The sequence below is a fragment of the Castor canadensis genome, chromosome 7 (assembly GCF_047511655.1).
Source record: "Castor canadensis chromosome 7, mCasCan1.hap1v2, whole genome shotgun sequence".
In the NCBI taxonomy this organism is placed as follows: domain Eukaryota; kingdom Metazoa; phylum Chordata; class Mammalia; order Rodentia; family Castoridae; genus Castor; species Castor canadensis.
The window spans coordinates 147,955,486-147,974,154 of NC_133392.1; the positions used below are offsets into that span (position 1 = coordinate 147,955,486).

The 18,669-nt window shown below is 51.5% G+C and overlaps 2 protein-coding genes across 10 annotated transcripts in view; both read left to right on the top strand.

Moving 5' to 3' along the window:
* Positions 1–8,351, top strand: part of Kif17 (kinesin family member 17) — a 34,709-nt gene extending 26,358 nt beyond the window's left edge. For 3 of the 9 annotated variants that reach the window (XM_074081130.1, XM_074081137.1, XM_074081138.1), the window contains 5 exons: positions 981–1,212; positions 3,832–4,090; positions 4,980–5,110; positions 6,630–6,750; positions 7,595–8,351. In XM_074081130.1, the coding sequence (XP_073937231.1) occupies positions 981–1,212; positions 3,832–4,090; positions 4,980–5,110; positions 6,630–6,750; positions 7,595–7,773 (922 nt within the window). In that variant the 3' untranslated portion in view covers positions 7,774–8,351. The remainder of the gene's footprint in view (positions 1–980; positions 1,213–3,831; positions 4,091–4,979; positions 5,111–6,629; positions 6,751–7,594) is intronic. The other 6 variants (XM_074081139.1, XM_074081133.1, XM_074081131.1 and 3 more) reach the window with 5 other exon arrangements.
* A 2,000-nt stretch (positions 8,352–10,351) lies between these two features.
* On the top strand, positions 10,352–18,604 carry Ddost (dolichyl-diphosphooligosaccharide--protein glycosyltransferase non-catalytic subunit). Its single transcript, XM_020168643.2, has 11 exons — positions 10,352–10,611; positions 10,814–10,924; positions 15,065–15,151; positions 15,861–15,964; positions 16,086–16,180; positions 16,442–16,535; positions 16,812–16,960; positions 17,486–17,633; positions 17,761–17,881; positions 17,988–18,094; positions 18,186–18,604. The coding sequence occupies exons 1-11, from the start codon at positions 10,452–10,454 to the stop codon at positions 18,333–18,335; spliced, it is 1,326 nt and encodes a 441-aa protein (XP_020024232.1). The 5' UTR covers positions 10,352–10,451; the 3' UTR covers positions 18,336–18,604.
* The last annotated feature ends 65 nt before the right edge of the window (positions 18,605–18,669 follow it).

Here is an 18,669-nt window from a genome sequence, read left to right on the forward strand (position 1 = left end):
GGTTGCAGGGGCAGAGGGAAGGTCCCAGATATCCCATGGGGTGTTGACAGGGTCCCAGAAGGGTTTTCAGCAGAGTTGGGGCTTGGATACAGTCCCCTCTGCCCTGGCTGTCATCATAGCTGGTGGGAACCAGGCTGCTCAGCTTAGAGCTGCTTTCCCTCCTTGGACCTGGCCTTCGCTCCCTTTCATGCGGCCTGCTGATGTCTCGCTCTCATCCCTTCCACTCCTTCAGAAGGAGGCAGAGCCTGAAACACTTTCATTGGGCTTTATTAGGCACTGGGGGTTCCACAGAAGCTTCCTGCTGTAGTTATTTAAAATCTGGGTCCCTAGCCTAGTGTCAGTGGCTCATGCCTGTAGTCTTAGCTATTCAGGAGGTAGTGATCAGGAGGATCACGGTTCAAAGCCAGCCCCATGAGACCCTGTCTCAAAAATACCCAATGCAAAAAACAGTACTGGTGGAGTGGCTCAAGTGGTAGAGCACCTGCCTTGCAAGTGTAAGACCCTGAGTTCAAACCTCAGTACTGCCAAAATAAAATAAAATAAAGCCTGTACCCCTACTGGACAAATCTCTATGAACATTTTAAGCACAGGGCATAAGTTTTTTAATGCATTGCACGTCATTTAAACAGTGAGCACAGAATGCATTGAGCATTTTCACAGTCCTGGGTGAGTTTAAAACACACTGGGAGCCTCTGAGCACAACCAGAGTCCCTGCTGTGCTGCAGGAACTGTCAGCCTTGGGGATGTAACTGGTAGGGATGGAGGGAGTCAGCTCTGAGTGCACAGAAAGATTCTCACCCTTCTTGTGACTGAGTGCCCAGGCCTGTGGGTAGATCAGGGAAGGAACCCTGATTCCTATCCTGAGCAGAAGCAGGGTTCTCAGTGCCTCCGTTTACCGTGCTGTGAAGTGGGGTTGCAGGGAGCACTTGCTGGATGGGGCAAGCACCCAGGTCACATTTGGGTTCTTGCTTTCCCCTCAGCTTGCAGCTGTTGGAGCAGCAGGTGGTGGGTGGGGAGCAGTCCAAGAACAAGGACTTGAAGGAGAAGCATAAGCGGCGCAAGCGGTATGCTGACGAGCGCAAGAAGCAACTGGTGGCAGCGCTGCAGAACTCGGACGAGGACAGTGGGGACTGGGTGCTGCTTAACGTCTATGACTCCATCCAGGAGGAAGTGAGGGCCAAGAGCAAGCTGCTGGAGAAGATGCAGAGGAAGGTGAGGCCCTGGCCCCGGCACCCCAGCCCCACATCTGTTCACCGCCACACCTGCACAGGCAGGCCTCCCTCCACTCACGGGCACTTAGGAAGCTGTCAGCCCAACTATGTCTCTTGCTGGAGGGCCGGAGGAGGAGCCATGTCTGGGCTGTCGGGCTGGGGACAGAGTTCAGTCTATGAGGTTACTCGTGGGACCCAGGCCCCCGTTTTCTTGTGGGCGGGTCATTCTTAGCCTGCGTTCCTGGCTGGTGGCCCACTCCCAAGACAGGCGGTCAGGGACTCACTATTTTAAAGTCAACTGACTAACGCCCTTAATTCCATCTGCAAAGACTTTTTTGTGTTTGTGTCACAGTGAGGCTTGAACTCAGGGCCTACCACCAGCAGCCCTTTTTTGTGGTGGGTTTTGTCAAGATAGGGTCTCTCAAACTATTTGCCTGGGCTGACTTGAAACTGTGATCCTCCTGATCTCTGCTCCTGAGTAGCTAGGATTACAGGTGTGAGCCACCAGCCACCTTTTTCCATAACACTAGGGGCAAAAATCAGGAGAATGAAAAGTTCTCTGAGTGTGTGTGTGTTGGTGGGGGGGACTTTTAATTCCACTTCAAGGGCACCTGGCTTCTAAATACCCCCAAATGTCCTCTGAAGCAAGCCTGCCAAGGGCTGCTCCTTCTTGTCCTGTGTACACTGTAGTCTGTTTCAGATCTTTTCAGGATTTCTCCATTCGGAGGTGGACCTTCTCTTTTGGGTAATGAGGTTATCCTTCATCACCTTGTTCCTCTCACCGCATGCTTTCCTGGTCCTCACCACTCGTACCCCTATCAGAGGCTGTCAGCTGTAACTTTAAGCATAACCATACTGTTCTCTGTGTCCTGGTCATGCTGTGTGCTGGCCCAGGTGTTACCAGACCCAAGTCTGTCTGCTCTCCACTTGAGAGCCAGTTCTCAAAAGACCAAAGCTGGCAGTACCCTCAGCAGGTGTGGGGAGCTCATCCCTCCCAAAGGACCAAGTTAGGGAGCTGCGGCATGAGAAAGGGGGGCATGGGGACAATGACCGGGAAGGCTGTGCTCTGGGCATGGTCTTTGTCATCTAGGTCTCTCTTTCTCTCTCTAGAAATTATTTATTTACTATATATATCCATAAAGTTGTGCAATTCATTTATATATGAATTTTAAATTGGCGGATGGTATGACACATGGATTATAACTCAATAAAGCTATTATTTAAAAAGATACGCAGGTGTGGTGATTCACACCTGTAATCCCAGCTATTTGGGAGGCAGAGATCAAGAGGCTCTCGGGTTGAGGCCAGCCCAGGTAAAAAGTTAATGAGGCCCTATCTCAACAAGTAAGCCAGGCCTGGTGGTTCATGTTTATGATCCCAGCTACAGGATGCTGTAGGTAGTGGATCATAGTCTACTACCTGAGGCTGGCCCCAGGCAAAAACCTGAGACTATCTGAAAAATAAGTAAAGCTAAAAAATTGGCTGGGAGCATGGCTCAAGTGGTAGAGTGCCTGCTTAAGCAAGTGTGAAGCCCTGAGTTCAAACCTCAGTACTTCCCCCCAAAATATTATTGTGCCAGCCATGATAGCACATGCCTGTAGTCCTGAATACTCAGGAGACTGAGACAGGAGGATTGCTTGAGCCCAGGAATTAGAGGACTATTATGAATGATTCCAGAGGTACAGAAGTATAGAACGATGATTACCATGTATGTCCCATCCGCTTAAGAAACGGAGCTGTAATTCCATGCCAATCCTGCCACCTGGGTCAGGTACCCTCTGTGCTGAGGGAGGTGATGGTTTAAAAGTGATGGGTATAGAGCCATGTTCTCTACCAGGCACACTGTACCTGCTGTTGGAGGACTAGACTGTGTGCACGGGGTCTCAGTACAAGGGGGGAAGGAGGGGGAAGAACATGTGGCAGACCTGGGAGGGGACCAGAGCCATCTGGGGTGTGCAGTGTTTGATGCATCATAACAACTTATGGCCCTGGGAGAGCGAGGGCTGCTGAGTCTGAGAGTTTATGTCTATGGTCGTCCGTAGCAAGGTCACCTGTGCAACTCTGAGACCTTCTAGGGCTTGGGTGACTGGTGTGTTGTTTGTGGACACTTTTTTTTTCTTGCAGTACTAGGAACCAAACCTAGGGCCTGTGTGTGCTAGGCAAGTGCTCTACCATTGAGCTGCATCCCCAACCAGTATATAGGCACTATTTTTTTTTTTGGAGACAGGTTCTCGCTGTTTAGGCCAGGCTGGCCTCAAACTCACAATCTTCCTTCTTCCACCTCCTGAGTGCAGGCTTTATAGGCTTGCACCATCATGCCCCACATGTAGGCACATTCGTGTGGATGAATGTGGAATAATCAGTAAGGCAGGCAGTGGGGTTGAGGATCAACTTTTCGCAGGGCTGTGGACACACTAGGTGCTCATAACTTGCTGGGGAGGGAGGGAGGGAGAGTGAGTGGATGGTGGAAGGCCTGGCGGGCTGGAGGATGGTGCGGATGAGGACCAGAAAGCAGGAGGTGAGTGAGTGGCTGCCGGAGGGCAGCTGGAGGACAGGGTGGTCCGTCGGATGTGAAGTACTGTTTCCTGCTCACTGCTTGTCATATGTCCTTGGTTTTCAGCTTCGGGCAGCAGAGGTGGAGATCAAAGACCTGCAGTCGGAGTTTGAGCTGGAGAAAATCGATTACTTGGCTACCATCCGCCGGCAGGAGCGAGACTCCATGCTGCTCCAGCAGCTCCTGGAGCAGGTGCAGCCCCTCATCCGCCGGGACTGTAACTACAGCAGCCTGGAGAAGATAAGGCGTGAATCGAGCTGGGATGAGGATAATGGCTTCTGGAAGATCCCAGAGCCCATCATCATAAAAACCAGCCTCCCAGTAGGTCAGGAGCTCGGCTGTCCCCGCCCTCTCCTGCTGCCTTCACAATTGCCCACCCTGCAGAGGGTCAGGGAGCCTGGCTTCTCCCTGCAGGCTGTGGGTGCAGTAGATACGTGGCCCCAGCTATCTGATACATTGGGGTCCTAAGACCGATGAAAATGGGTTGGAATTCTGGCTGCACCATTCCCTTGTGACATGGGGACGAGTAACAGCACTTTTTAAAGGTTGCTGTGAGGCTTACAACGTGCTCAGATATGTGTATGCTTTAGAGCGCTGCCTGGCACACAGTATGTTCACAGTCCACTGTCATTATCATCACCATTATTCCGTCCTTACAAGAATCCTGCAAAGAGCAATGATCACGACACTTGTTTTATACACCAGGGAATAATCTCAGTGGGTGACTCATCCAAAGTCACAGGGCAGTGAGTCGCAGAGCACAGATAGGACCCAGCTGTTTAGGTTCAGGCCTGGTTCAGCCTCTGCTTTGGCTTCTGCACCCCTGTGTCCCTCTCTGGCCTTCTTGACAAAAGAAGGGGCTGTGTAAGAACTGCAAAGACCCCTCTACCTCTGATGAGTCCCACAGTGGTAGGCTTGCTGTGGATCTTTGTCCAACCACAGACCTGGCTCTGTCATTTGGGGAGCTCTTACCTCGCTCCGAGGCCCCCTGCGGTCCTCTTCCATCAGTGTTTCCCCAGCCCTCATCTCTGATGTGATGGGTGGCCACAGACACCACCATCCCATTGAAACTCCAGGCAGCAGCCGCCTCTCTCCATGCTCCACCCACTTGCCTGGGAGCAGGGGACTGGCCCTCTGGCACCTAAGCCACTCTGGTGTCTTTCCCAGTCATCCCTTGGCTGGGCTGGGAAGTATCCTCCTGTTTGCACTCCCAGGACAGCGTGAGGCCGCCAGCAGCCCTCCGGCCCTGCTCTTCAGCCCTTGTTTTCTCATAGCAGTTTCAACTGGGCCACAGAACAAGCGGATCCGCAAAACCTCTGCAGCAGACAATGGAGAGTCCAACATGGTGAGGCCCGGGGAGGGAAGGGTGAGGAGCCAGGGGCTTTGTCCTCAAAGTGCTGTGGTCCGCAATGCCATGGGAAATTGGGCTGCTTTTATCTTGCCTAAGGATTGAAGCAGGGTGCTGAGGCTGCGCCCTCTTCTGTCACTCCACTCAAAGGCACTTACACTCCACATGACTAGAGGGACATTAGAGGGCTCCAAGTGGCTCCTGTTGGTCAAACCCAGAGGTTCCAGCTGGCATTCTTAGACCAAAATGCTCCTCAAAGGGTCCACAAGACCTAAGTTGGGACTCTAGAGTCATTTAATTTTCCTACCTCCATGTTTTGTAGTGCAACAGAAATGTGTACCCTTAAAAGCAGGGATCAGCAAGCCTTTTCCAAAAAGGACCCAAGAGTAAATATCTCAGGCTTTGTGGGCCACATGGTCTCTGTCACAACTACTCAACTCTGCCACTATGGCGCAAAACCATAAATAGACAATATGTAAATGAAGTATGTTCCAATAAAACTTTATTTACAAAAACAGCCTGCAGGCCAGATTTGGCCCATTGGCTGTAATCTGCAGATCCCTGCCTTAAACCCTTCTGGGTATCTCAGAACACACCTTTAAGGATGTGAAGCCATTCATAGTTGTTAACAAGTCCGGCCAAGCATCTCTGCCTGAGCAACTTGGGGACTGTAAGCAGTGTCCCATGCTGGCCTAAAGCTGTATCTGTGCTCGGACAGCTTTGCTTCATAAGGGAAAAGCTGCTGCACAAACAAACAAAAATCTTAACTAGACCGGAAAGGCTTATGCCAGAACACGTTCACTTCCAAGTGACACCAAAGTAAACAATCACAAGAAAAATAGGGTCTTCCTTTGTCCATGTAAGCAGACCCATTTCAGACGTGGTTGCATCTAGTCAGGGTTCTGGGTCTTGCTTTACCTCTTTTTTGTTCATCCTTTTTTTGTATGTCAGCTTCAGGCTTTCTCCACATGACGGGAAGACAGCTGCTAGCAGTTGGGATCCAAAAGGGCCCTTAAAATACCCTTGCACCAAAGTTTGTGGAAAGGTTCTGATTGGTTCTGCTGGGTCATAGCATACTCTTGGAGCAATTACTATATTCAGGAAGATACAGCTCTGTGGTTGGTGCACTCTGGGCCCTACATCCAGCCCTGTCGTGCAGAACACTGAATGATTGCTCCACCCAAAGAAAGAGATTCAGACTGAGGCCAGGTCCATCACAGTAGCAAAGAATGGTCGTCTTGGGTGAGGGAAGGTGTAGTAGACGACTGCTCCGGGTGCAGTGATCATTAAGGCAGCTGTAGGCGGAAAGCTGCGGTGCTCCCTACGCTATGAATACACCGTGAGAGACCTAGGCTGCCCCAGGAGTCAGGGTCTGTGGCAAGGTGCCCCAAAGTGGGCAGTGACTGCTCCCACCCTGTGACACAGCCTGGGAGAGGCTCAGGTCCCTAGAGGCCGCCAGGTAGGGCCCCAGATCAGGGCTGCAGGAAGGGCTTGATTTGGGGACGTGGGATCTCAGCAGGAGGAAGACCGCTACAAGCTGATGCTCAGTCGGAGTGACAGTGAGAATACTGCCAGTAACTACTTCCGGTCCAAGCGGGCCAGCCAGATCCTCAGCACAGACCCCATGAAGAGCCTCAGTGAGTACCCTGCACCCTGCGCTTCCCCTCCCCCACCTCTCACCTGCTAGAGGTACCATGGGGGGGTGGGATTTTGAAGCCAGGTAGACCCAGGTTCTAAATTCCTATCCCTCAGTGAGCCTCAGTTTCCTCAGCTGTAAAACAAGGGGCGTGACACCCACTTCATGAGATGAGCTGAATACCAGCCCAGCCAGGGCCTGGCACATAGCTGATACTCAGTACCATGTCCTTGGAGAGAGGTGCTGGTTTGACCCCAGTCTCCTCACGTGAGGGATGACTTCATCTCCCATAGAACCCCAGAGGGCAGAAAGGGCCCCCGAAACAAAAGTTTCAAGAATTGAAAATCGCTTTGTTCTTTTGCTTTTAAAACTAAAAGCAAAGCCCATAGAGCTTCCAGTACACTAGCAATAGAGAGCAAAGCCTCCTTCTATACTGAGATGTTTGAGACTAAGTGTAGCTGAGGAAGGGTGAGGGGAGAGGACAGGGAAGAAATGAACATCAGTTGTGTACCTGGCATTGTGTCCATGTTGCAGATGAAGAAACTGAGGCTCAGAGAGGTGAGTGGCTTGCTCAGGTGACCCTACTAGGAAGTGGGGTGCTGGGCTTGGTGCCCAGGTTGGAGCCTCAATTTGAGGCTTTAAAACCCTGAAGCCCTAGCTGAGATCCTTTGGATGCAGATGTGATGCTGGGGCTCAGAACTCAGGCGAGCAGCCTCAGGGGGTCCAAGAGCAGGGCCAAGGCCTCTGGTTGGGTGAGGAGGAAGGCCCTGCACTGTCTGCATGTGGGTATCTCCTCTCTGCCCCACTCTCCTGGCTTACCACACCCTCTGCTCTCTTCTCCACAGCGCATCACAACTCGCCACCAGGCCTCACCTCCCCGCTCAGCACCAGCTCTGCCATGTCCCCCAGCCAGGTCCCTGAAATGCCCCACCCCCGGCCTTTCCGCCTTGAGTCCCTCGACATTCCTTTCACCAAGGCCAAGCGTAAGAAAAGCAAAAGTAGCTTTGGCAGTGAGCCTCTGTGATGGCAGCTGCCTGTCTCTCTACCTGTCCTTAGGCTTCTAGAAACTGCTAGGCTCTCCCAGGGCAGCCCCAACCAGGCCTCTTCCCCTCTCCCCTGCAGTGACCGGGGGCCAAGGGGCCCTCAGCCCTGGGAAGACACCGTCCTGTCCCTGTTGCCCAGAGAGCTCACTGCAGCCCAAGGCCTGAGCTCCTCAGAGGCTGGACCATTCTCCGAGGCCTGCCCCAGCTGTCTACACCATGTCAGTGTTTCCATCTCCTCCTACCACAGAGCCCATGCTGTACCCATCAATGTGGGCCTCTATCTTGATGGGCTCAGAAGCCCCAGGCCTGCCTCAGGGCCTTCACCATCAGCCCCGAAGCCCCGATGTGGGCAGCAGCTACCATGTGGATGAAGCTCAACATCTTGGTGACAGATTCGTACCTCCGAGTGATCGGCCCCTTCCTGAGGGAAGCCCTGGCTGCAGGGTGGGCACAGGCAGAGTCCCAAGTGGTCCTTCTGCTTGACCTGCTCCTGGCTGGGCTTTGACCTCAAGAAGCTGCTTCACATTAAGCTGCCCAATAAAATTCCTTTTAGGATGAGCTTTCCTTTCCTGCCCTCTGACATATCATGGGGGCTCCTCCCAGCCAATCATGGGAAGCTGTCTCTGAAACAAGGGTTCCCCACTGCCTTGGCTTCTACAGCTTCTGTGGCTCCCTAGGCATTGCCAGCACAGAGATGCTTTTCTAGGCGAGTCTGAGCTTTCAAAGGGTCTGTGACCCAGAAAAGCAGAGCCATTCTTGAGGAATAATCCATGCTGAGGCTGAAGACAGCCCAGTGTTTGAACTCAGGGCCTCATACTTGCTAGGCAGGCCCTCTACCACTTGAGTCATGCTCCTAGCCCTTTTTTGCTTTATTTTTCAGGTAGGGTCTGGGTTTTTAGCCCAGGGCTGGCCTTGAATCTCAGTTCTCCTACCTATACCTCCCACTGGGATTATAGGTGTGAGCAACCATGCTTTGCAAGGGCCCAGGGTTTGACAGTCCTCAAGGCTGGGCTGGAACTGGGTGTTCTGACATAGCCAGAAACAAACCTGGGTTGCCCTGTTTGTGACCTCCCTGGACACAACCCTACCCTTGCTTATTGTGGGGTACCCAAAGCCTGGGGTTAGAACTGTGTCCCCAGCCTTATATCAGTAAGGATAACCCCCCCCACACACACACACACAGGTTACTACGGTCAGGGTTTAATGAGCTAGTGGGTGAAGCAGGGGCACAGTAGCTACTCCCTTATTCTTCCTCCACTGCCTAGTTTGTATTACTGTGGTAGTTCTCTTTAAGTATGGAGAGGATCCTGGAGCTTTGAGATGGACTGTGGGGAGGACATGCCTGGTGGAGGGAGCCATAGGAGCAGAAGGTGGAGAAGTTTAGGACTCAGGTGCTAAAGGCTGGCCCCTGCCCTGAGCAGGATGGAAGCTTGGAGATAAGTTCTTCCTAAAAGGGAAGAGCCTTTGGATGCCCTGAGCTGTGGCAGGCCTGGAAACAATGGGTTGGCATCACTGGGTAGCAGGGCTGGGATGCAGGGCGGAGGCAGGGGGAACAGACGTAACTAGGGCGGAGCCCATAGGGATGGAAAGGAGGTGCAGTAAGGATCAGGTAAGGAGAAGCAACTTGGGTTGGTGGACAAGTGTCACAAGGCTACCTTCTCTCTCCACAATTTCCCTCGCCACTGTCCTCGTAAGTGTGGTGGGACCCAGAAAGCAGCTTAAGGTTTGGAGCGGCTTGGAATCCCTTTAACTGAAATCCGTGATGGGAATGAGGCTGGTGGTGAGCTGGGTGTACCCTGTTGTATTAACCTGGAAGTGGGGAGCCAGAGTTGCTGAGTGGGTGCTCAGCCTAGCGCTGCGTGAAACTCCTCAAAACCTGCCTAAGAGCCCGGAGGTGGTTAAATGGCTGTTGCAAAGGCACACAAATGAGGGGCTGGATCTCCTGTTTATCCCTGCTTGGCCAAGGAAACTAATCTGGCGACGCCAGGGGAACAGGGTTAAAGAGATTCGAAATTTGGGATCTTAACCCAGCTGATTCCAAGGCTAGAGCTTTTTAATCGCTAGGTCAGTCCGCCGCCATCATGCTGTCCCCAGAGTGGGCCAACAGCCGGGGGAGGACCCTTGGAGCCGTGCGCCGCAGGCTGCAGTTCCTAGGTCCTCTTATTCTATGTCCCCATCCCCTTGCTCCCTACATGTGAAAAAGTGGGCCAAGGTGACCCCAGATCCGGCCCTGGACGCTACAGCCTTGCCCCAGGAGGTCAGGACTGGCATGCTAAAGAAGTGGGTGGGACCCCAGATTCCTGCTGGAAGCAGGCGCTAGACGCACGGCGGAAGGAAGCCTGGGCGGAGTCAAAGGGCGCTCGGCCTTATTGATTGGCCGTGGCTGCAGAGCTGTCTCTCTAGGATTGAGCCTTTTCCTTTGAGGAGGCGGGGCCTCGAGCCCCTTCCGCCAGTAGGGTGCCCAGAATCAGCCTCCGACCGGGGCACTTCCGGAAGTGCTCCCTGCTCCTTACCGCCAAAGTCGCAGCTCTAGTTACTGAACCCCAGAGTCACAAGATCACTTCCGGGTGATGCTCCAGGGTCACAAGCTGCGATTGGGCAACTGTAGACAGGACACTTCCGGTGTTCAGGTGCTGGGTTCCCTGGCAGGAAGGGAAAGATGGAGCCCTGCACCGTGGCCCGTGCTTGGTCCCACTTAGGGCTGCTGCTGCTGTTGTCCTTACTGGGCTCGGTCTGCGCGAGCGGTCCCCGCACCCTAGTGTTGCTGGACAACCTCAACCTGCGGGAGACGCACTCGCTTTTCTTCCGGAGCCTGAAGGGTGAGCGCGGGGTCCGAGGGGACGGCGTGTGAGGATCCAAGGTTGAGAAGGCGTCCGAGGGCATTACCATCCTCCCTCTTGGTTTCCTGGAGCAGGTTGCCCAGGTCTGGCCTGTCACCTGGGGTGGGGTCTGTAGCAGGGGTGTCTCTTTACTTCCCGTCTGCCTCAGCTCCCTGTCTTTTTGTTTTGTTTCCTCGTCCAGACCGGGGCTTTGAGCTCACGTTCAAGACCGCCGATGACCCTAGCCTGTCTCTCATTAAGTACGGGGAGTTCCTCTATGACAATCTTATCATCTTCTCTCCCTCGGTAGAAGGTAAGCGCTGCGACTCGCCTTCAGAACTGAGATTCGAGGCCCGGGACTGACCCATTGTTTTCTTATGGTTTCCGCGCATGTTCTGGGTCTCAGGATGGGTTGTCAGCCCTGGGCCCCACTGCTGCCACAGAAAGGATAATGTTAATTTCTAACGTGGGCTCAGAAGGGGAGGGACATCTTTCTAAAACATACACGTAAGGGCTGTGCAGGCAGGTGTTGCCATAGACCATGGAACTCGGGACCCTGGTGCTCTTTGGAGAAGAGAGTTTTCTCTGCAAAGAGCTTGATAGGTGAAGAGCCTTTGATTCAGTTTGTCTGTGTGCAGAGAATTGGCATGTCATTAATCTGGATTACTGGAAAAAGGCATTGCGCAGTGTCATAGTTGATTTTAGGACTAGATGCATCGTCTCCAGCTGAACAAGTCTTAGCAATAACCTGCCTACCATTTGAGGCTAGCTGGATGTGTCCATTAGCCTAGCAGAGGGTTAACAATAGAATAGAAGGAATATCTTTGCCAGATTATCTAATTTAGATTTCATTATTCCTATTTTATGAGGCAATCCACTCCACCAATGGACAAGTCTGTTAAGAACTTATTATACTGATTTGAATTTTGTCACTTTCCTACTTTATTTTGGGGTGTGGTACTCTTACTTCCCCCTGGGCCTTAGAGAACAAGTCTGATGCTGAGATGTATAGCCTTCTCATGGCAACAGCTGTGTGTCTCTTCTCCTGGCTAAGGGTCCCCAGTTCTTTTGGCTGTTTCTCTTTTGCTGAGCTTTTTTGGTGAGCATGCTAGATGTTCTTTTCTTTATTTGCTTTAGTTTATCTTTTTTCTTGAAGGACTCAAGTTTTCCCTGTCTGGGGTAAGATGTCCCTGTCGTCCCTCCCTTTGGTTGATGAAGCTTAGGAGGTTTCTCACCTTCTTGGCAGCTACTTTGTCTTCTGCAGTTCACATGAGATTGGGTTCCGCCACATTCCCAGGCTTATGGTCACTTACCATGCTACTGTCAACTGCCCTGCAGCATGTGCCTTTGGAATTGGCTTTTTGGAGGCAAAGTGTTGCTGGGTGGATGTGATGCAGACTGTACAAGTTAAAGTGTTCACATGTCTCAGAGGCTGAATGGAACTTTCGGTAGAGTCATTGGTGTTTGCCGAGTTTCTACTGGGTTTGGGACTCGGAAATAATCATGATTTGGTGGGTGGGGTGAGAAGTAAAAATAGAGAGCATGCTCTTGAGGTTCTTTCAGAATGTCTTTGAGGAAATAAAAATAAAGACTGGAAGGAGTAACCAAGCCTTGCGTTGGAGTATCAGATGAAGTGGAGGGATTGTCTGAGCTGTGCCTCTGGAGATGGCTGGGAAAGAAAGCAGCAGGGGGTGAGGTGGTGTGGAGAAAGTCAGGAGAGGCTGTTGTTGATGGGAGAAACATCAAAGAGCCTAAAACTGTCTCCTGAGTGTTAGTTGTTTCCATACCTCCTTCATGAATTCCACCACATTCCATATCACTTGTGCTACCAGTTACCAAATATTTTCTTCAAATTGACCTAAACTAAGGTGACATTTTAAAAGAAAGCCAGTGATGAACCTTGTTCATTCATGGAGAAAACTGAGATGGAAAAATAGTTAGCAAGGGGATAACTTGCTCTCCTTGAGATTCAACATTGTTTAAAACCCTGGCCGTACATCACTATTGTTCCTTTTTTCTGTCCCTGGTGAATGGGCCCCATACTGGGAGATGCCGCCCCATCAAACCCTCTCAGGCACTCCCAGAAGAAGGCTTGTATCTGTTGAGGCTTAAGGGAGGAGGTTGGCCCTGCCAGGGGGCCTTTCTGTTGTCTGTGACCATGTTAGTTGTGCAGACACTATCCTGGCTTCCTTCATGCACCAGTAGTGGGTTCCTTGAATCCACTGGGATAAGGAGGCTCCCAGATTGTATGCAGTAGTGGCACAGGGGGAAGGGATCTGTAGCATTGCTCGTCTTGAGAAATACTGGATCCTTGTTCTGCAGGTGGGGAGACAGCTTGGGAAGGTGCAAGAGTTTGCCAAGTTTAGCTCTGGGCTGCTGTCTCAGTTTCATCATGATGGTGGTGTTCTTCCTGCCCTGCAAGGGCTTCTCAGCCCTTGTGGAGGTTATCCTGTGCACTGTGGGACGTTCGGCAGCATCCCAGCCTCTACCCACTAGATGCCAGCAGCTACTTCCCACCATTGTTGCAATAAGACTGTCTGCAGACAGTGTCCTGAGGGGCAAAATCACTTCAGGTCAAAAGCCACTGTACTGCACCAGAAACTATGTTTGAAGTGTCTGAGCATCTGCCTGACCTCTCAGGAGAGTGGCTGGATGGCTTTCCAAATGTGGGAGATGCAAGAGTCCCCAGGTTCGGGGTGGTTCTGTTTACTTCTGAAGGTAAGGTAAGTTAAGGTGCTTTTGTGTTTTCTAAAAGATTCAGAAGAGGGCTCTTCTAGTTGGATTTTTACAGAGTCATTTCATGGACTATTGTCCATTTTGTCTAGTGGATGTCTTAACAGATAAACTTATGTCTCTGGTTTCAGTAATTGGCACTTCTGATCTTCCAGTTACTTGGGTCAGACTCCTTGGGGCTTCCTTAATACTTTTCCTTTGGTCACAGCCACATCCAGCAGGCCCTGTGGCTTTGCCATTAGAGCCAGCAGGAAGGCCCTTGCCCCTCCTTCCTCTACCTCTGCTGTCTCGGAGCACTTTTCCCAGCCTGGCTTTCCAGCTCCTGACCTGACCCTGCTTCCACCCTCACCCCTGTATCCTCCTCTTCGCCCTGATGCTAGGACATCCTTTAGAAATAAAAACAAGGTCATGACTGTCTCCTGCTCAGAATCCTCTGTGGAGCCTGGTATGGTGGCACACACCTCTGATCCCTGTACTCGGGAGGCAGAGGCCGGAGGATCCAAGTTCAAGGCCAGTCTGGGCCAAAACAAAAAAACCCCAAAAAGATCCTCCAGTGGCTCCTATGCCACAGCCCTCCTGGTGTATACTTAAGTCCAAGGATAACTGATGACTGCCTTCCTTGTCTTGCTGGACTGCATCTCTAGCCCAGTTGCCTGGGCTTCCTGGAGCTGGGGTGAGTGGCCCCCTCCACATAGACTTTGCCTGGAGTGCTCTTGTCCAGAATGCTGCCTGGCTCACGTCTTCTCAAGTATTACTTGTTGGAAGTCTTCCTGCACCAACCTTGGCATAACAGCAGTCCCCTCCCCCATGGTCCTCTTTTTTTATTTTCCCAGCATCCAAGAAATGCTGACTTATTTAGTGACTAAATGAACAACTAAGCACTCCCTCCATTACCTTATGGTCACCTTGGGGACGAATTGACCTGGCGTACCCCACCCATCCTATTTTGGAGGCTTGTGGCTATTGTCATATGACTGAATTGATGGGCCAGTAACATGTAGGATCTCATGGTTGCAAATGTTGGAAATGAATGAGCCCTTTTGGTGAAAAACAAAAAAAATCAGTATGAATGGTTGTAGATAACATGGGTGTAAATCTGCAGGATGAATAAAGGGAAAAGCTGTTAATGTTAGCAGTGCGTACCAGTGTCACGTGACAGCACCATCCACTGATTCAGCAGTGGTCTTTCTCAAACAGCCTAGACAGAGTGAAATTGATAGGCTTTGGAAAACTGTGTGGTGGCCCAGGTGGCTGCAGTGAGGTGGTATCAGTGTGAAAGGTGCAGGTGCTATTTGGTTAAGGTTGTGAATTGTAAGTGGAAAATGTAGAATATCTAAGAGAATAATGCTGTATGTGACTTGAAATATGTGCTCTCAGCTTGACAGATGTAATTAGATGTTTGGCTAGTTCATCTAACTTCTAAAAGTTCACAAATCTGAGCCATTACTTTGAATCTTCACTTGAGAATACAGGAGCGCGCACAGACCAGATGTGGTGTGGTAATCCTCCCTCTCACTTTGGGCCTGGAGGGGTTCCACTCAATGACTGGTATGACTGGTCTGCAAGGTGTCCCCCATACACACGCACACACACACACGCACACACACACACACACGCACACGCGCGCACACGCGCACACACACACGCGCGCACGCGCGCGCGTTAGGCAGTGGTGACAGGATGCCTCTGCTCACTCACTGTATCTGGGGTCTTCGTTCAGATTTTGGAGGCAACATCAACGTGGAGACCATCAGTGCCTTCATTGATGGTGGAGGCAGTGTCCTGGTTGCTGCCAGCTCCGACATTGGTAAGTCTGCCTGGGAGGGTCTGGTGCTTTCTCCCAGGAGCTTGGAGAGTTCACACGTGGGAGCTGCCAAATTGGCATTTGCTGGGTGGGCCAAGGCCAGGGAGCAGTGAGAGAGCTGCAGGACTGTGTGGTCCTCAGTCTCTGCGCTTTCCTGTGATCAGACGGTAAGAACCCTGGATGGTTTTTTTAATTCATTGTTTTAGTGGCTCTTCCTTTTTAGAAAGAAGGAAAGTCAAAGAAAGCTAACTCCATGGAGCCTAAAGCTTTTGATGGACTATTGTTTTCTGTGTTTGAACATTTCAAAGATACCCAGTAGAGAGAGAGAGCAGTGTTCTCTGCCCAGCTTTGACAGTTAATAACAGTCCCAGTCTGTTTTCCTTTTTCTCAGTTGTGACAGATTTTAAACTTGTATTATTCTTAGTAGGTGAGCTTCTTGGTGGGGTAATGACAAGACCTGGAGGAACCTTGTGTTCCATGCTCATCCAGGGCAGCTTTGGCTGAGGGAATGGCTTGCTTCAAAAGACCTTTTGTCTGCATTTGTGGAGGGAGAGCACCAGGATCCCATTCCAACCCCTGAAGGCAGTGCCCAGCCTGATGAAGCTGTAGGGCACTGGGGCTGACCAGTAACAAGTGAAGCGTGAGGCAGCCATGACTCTTGGGCATGGGTGCAGTGTAAGGGCTCAGCCAGACATCTCTTGGGTCTCTGCAGGTGACCCTCTCCGGGAGCTGGGCAGTGAGTGTGGGATCGAGTTTGATGAAGAGAGAACGGCTGTCATTGACCATCACAACTATGATGTCTCAGACCTTGGCCAGGTAATCAGGCCTGTCACCTTTCAGGTTTTGGGCACATACAGCAAAGCTTGGGTTGGCCTAGAAACCAAGAGGAAGCCAGGAGGGACTCCCTAGCCTGACACCCTCCCCCACCCCTTTATAGCATACGCTCATCGTGGCTGACACTGAGAACCTGCTGAAGGCCCCAACCATTGTTGGGAAGGCATCTCTAAACCCCATCCTCTTCCGAGGAGTTGGGTAAGTGATGAGGAGGCTGGCAGAAACCTGGGAGAAGGGGTCACTTTCTTGGTGGGGAAACCAAGCCAAATTTAGGTTTATTTGGGGACATTCCTTAAGAGGATGTGGTGAGATTAATTTATTGTTACAACAGTAAAGAGGAGAACTAAATGTTTGGCCAGTGGGTAAGAAATGTCCCTGGGAAGAAATGGCCCTTAGGTATCCCATGTCCTGTGGGCTCAGCCCAAGTTAGTGTTGGGCTGCCGTCATTTTCTCCTGCAGGATGGTGGCTGATCCTGACAATCCCTTGGTTCTGGACATCCTGACTGGCTCTTCCACCTCTTACTCCTTCTTCCCAGATAAACCCATCACCCAGGTAAGAGCCTTTGCAGCCTTGAGCCTCCAGCTCCTGGCCCCAGTGGCAAAGCATCTTTTAATTGAAAATCAGAATGAAGCGAGAAATGTACTTTGTGAGGCTGATGAAGGGACAGGTTGTTGGGAGTGGGTATGAGGGGTGGAAGCAGTAGGACCCCAGGTTCCTCCCTCAGATGGGGGCATAGCACCTAGGTAGAAGTCTAGCCTGCTGTCTCTTGCTCTGGTGGCTTTGCCTTTATCCTGGCACTGCCCAGTGATTGCCTCCTTCTGTCCTCAGTACCCCCATGCGGTGGGAAAGAACACCCTCCTCATTGCTGGACTCCAGGCTAGGAACAATGCCCGGGTCATCTTCAGCGGCTCCCTGGATTTCTTCAGCGATGCTTTCTTCAACTCAGCTGTGCAGAAGGCCACACCTGGTGCCCAGAGGTACAGCTGGGCTTAACCCATGGTTTCTGGGTGGGAGAAGGAAGGAAACTTTAGGCTAAGCTTCTGAAGCTTCATGCCTTCTGAGGTTTTTCACATTATTTAAAAACAGTTTTGTTGCTATCCTGCTGGTATTGGTACTCCATGCTTTTCAAGGGAGCAATGACTTATATAATAAGACCCCCTAATATCCAGCATTCCTTTTAGAAAATTGTGTGCCTAGGGCAGGGGCTATAGCTCATTGATAGAGCTTTTGTCTAGCATGCATGAGGCCCTGGGTTCTAATACCAGCATTGCAAAAGGGGGAAAAACTGCGATTTATTGTGTGGATGACACCCAGAGCAACACCACCGCCATCTTTTCATCATTTTCTGCATCCATTCTAACCATGGAACCTCTGTGTCTGAGGCTTCTACACAGAACCTTCCTTAGTGCACATTGTCCTAGTGGACACAAGTAGCCTGCCCACCGGGTACCATGGGGGAGAAGCTGGCCTCAGTGCTCATGTCTCTCCTCTCCCTCCTGCAGGTTTTCCCAGACAGGCAACTACGAGCTAGCTGTGGCCCTGTCCCGCTGGGTGTTCAAGGAAGAGGGCGTCCTTCGTGTGGGGCCTGTGTCCCATCACCGGGTGGGCGAGACAGCCCCACCCAATGCCTATACTGTCAGTGACCTGGTGGTAAGAGCACGTCAGGTGGGAGGCCCTGCTCTGCCCGTGGGGCCGGAATTAAGGGCAGCTCTGCCTGCAGGTGGCAGCGCTGCTCCAGATGCTGGCCACACCTGGCTAATCTGGCCTTTTGTCTCAGGAGTACAGCATCGTGATTGAGCAGCTCTCCAATGGCAAGTGGGTCCCCTTTGATGGTGATGACATTCAGCTGGAGTTTGTCCGCATTGATCCTTTTGTGAGGACATTTTTGAAGAGGAAAGGTAAGTGTGATTTCTGCCAGGGAAGGCCACAGGGTAGCTTGCATTCCACACTTTTCTCCTGTGAGGCTCAGCTAAGAAATGCTCCCAGAAACCTCTCCTTCCCCAGGTGGCAAATACAGTGTCCAGTTCAAATTGCCTGATGTGTACGGTGTGTTCCAGTTTAAAGTAGATTACAACCGGCTTGGCTACACCCACCTGTACTCTTCCACTCAGGTAAGCACAGGGGCAGTCCCTAGTTTCGGCCAGCAGGTGCCCTACTTGGGCCTCCCAGTGACCAGGGCCTGCCACCTCTGTCCTGTTGCAGGTGTCAGTGAGGCCACTCCAGCACACACAGTACGAGCGCTTCATCCCCTCGGCCTATCCCTACTATGCCAGCGCCTTCTCCATGATGGCAGGGCTCTTCATCTTCAGCATCGTCTTCTTACACATGAAGGAGAAGGAGAAGTCTGACTAAGCGGCCAGAGCCCAGACTCCACACAGCAGGGAGGCAGAGGATTTTTTTAGGGCGAGTTGGTGGGGTTTTTTTGTTTTTTTTTTTTTTTCCTAAAGTCGTGGGAAATGGCACAGTCTTACCTCAGTGGGGGACGCAGCACTGAGTACCAAGGGGCGGGGGCCAGAGAATAATTTTTATGTAAGTTTTCCACCTTGAATTGCTATGTGACATTTTTCATAAGTGCAGTCACTCCCATTTCTAAAATAAAAGAGAAACGTCCTCACATGTCACTTGGTCCCCTGTCATGCCTTGCCAGATAGAAACACTGTTCAGGAATGACTACATGAACTACTAA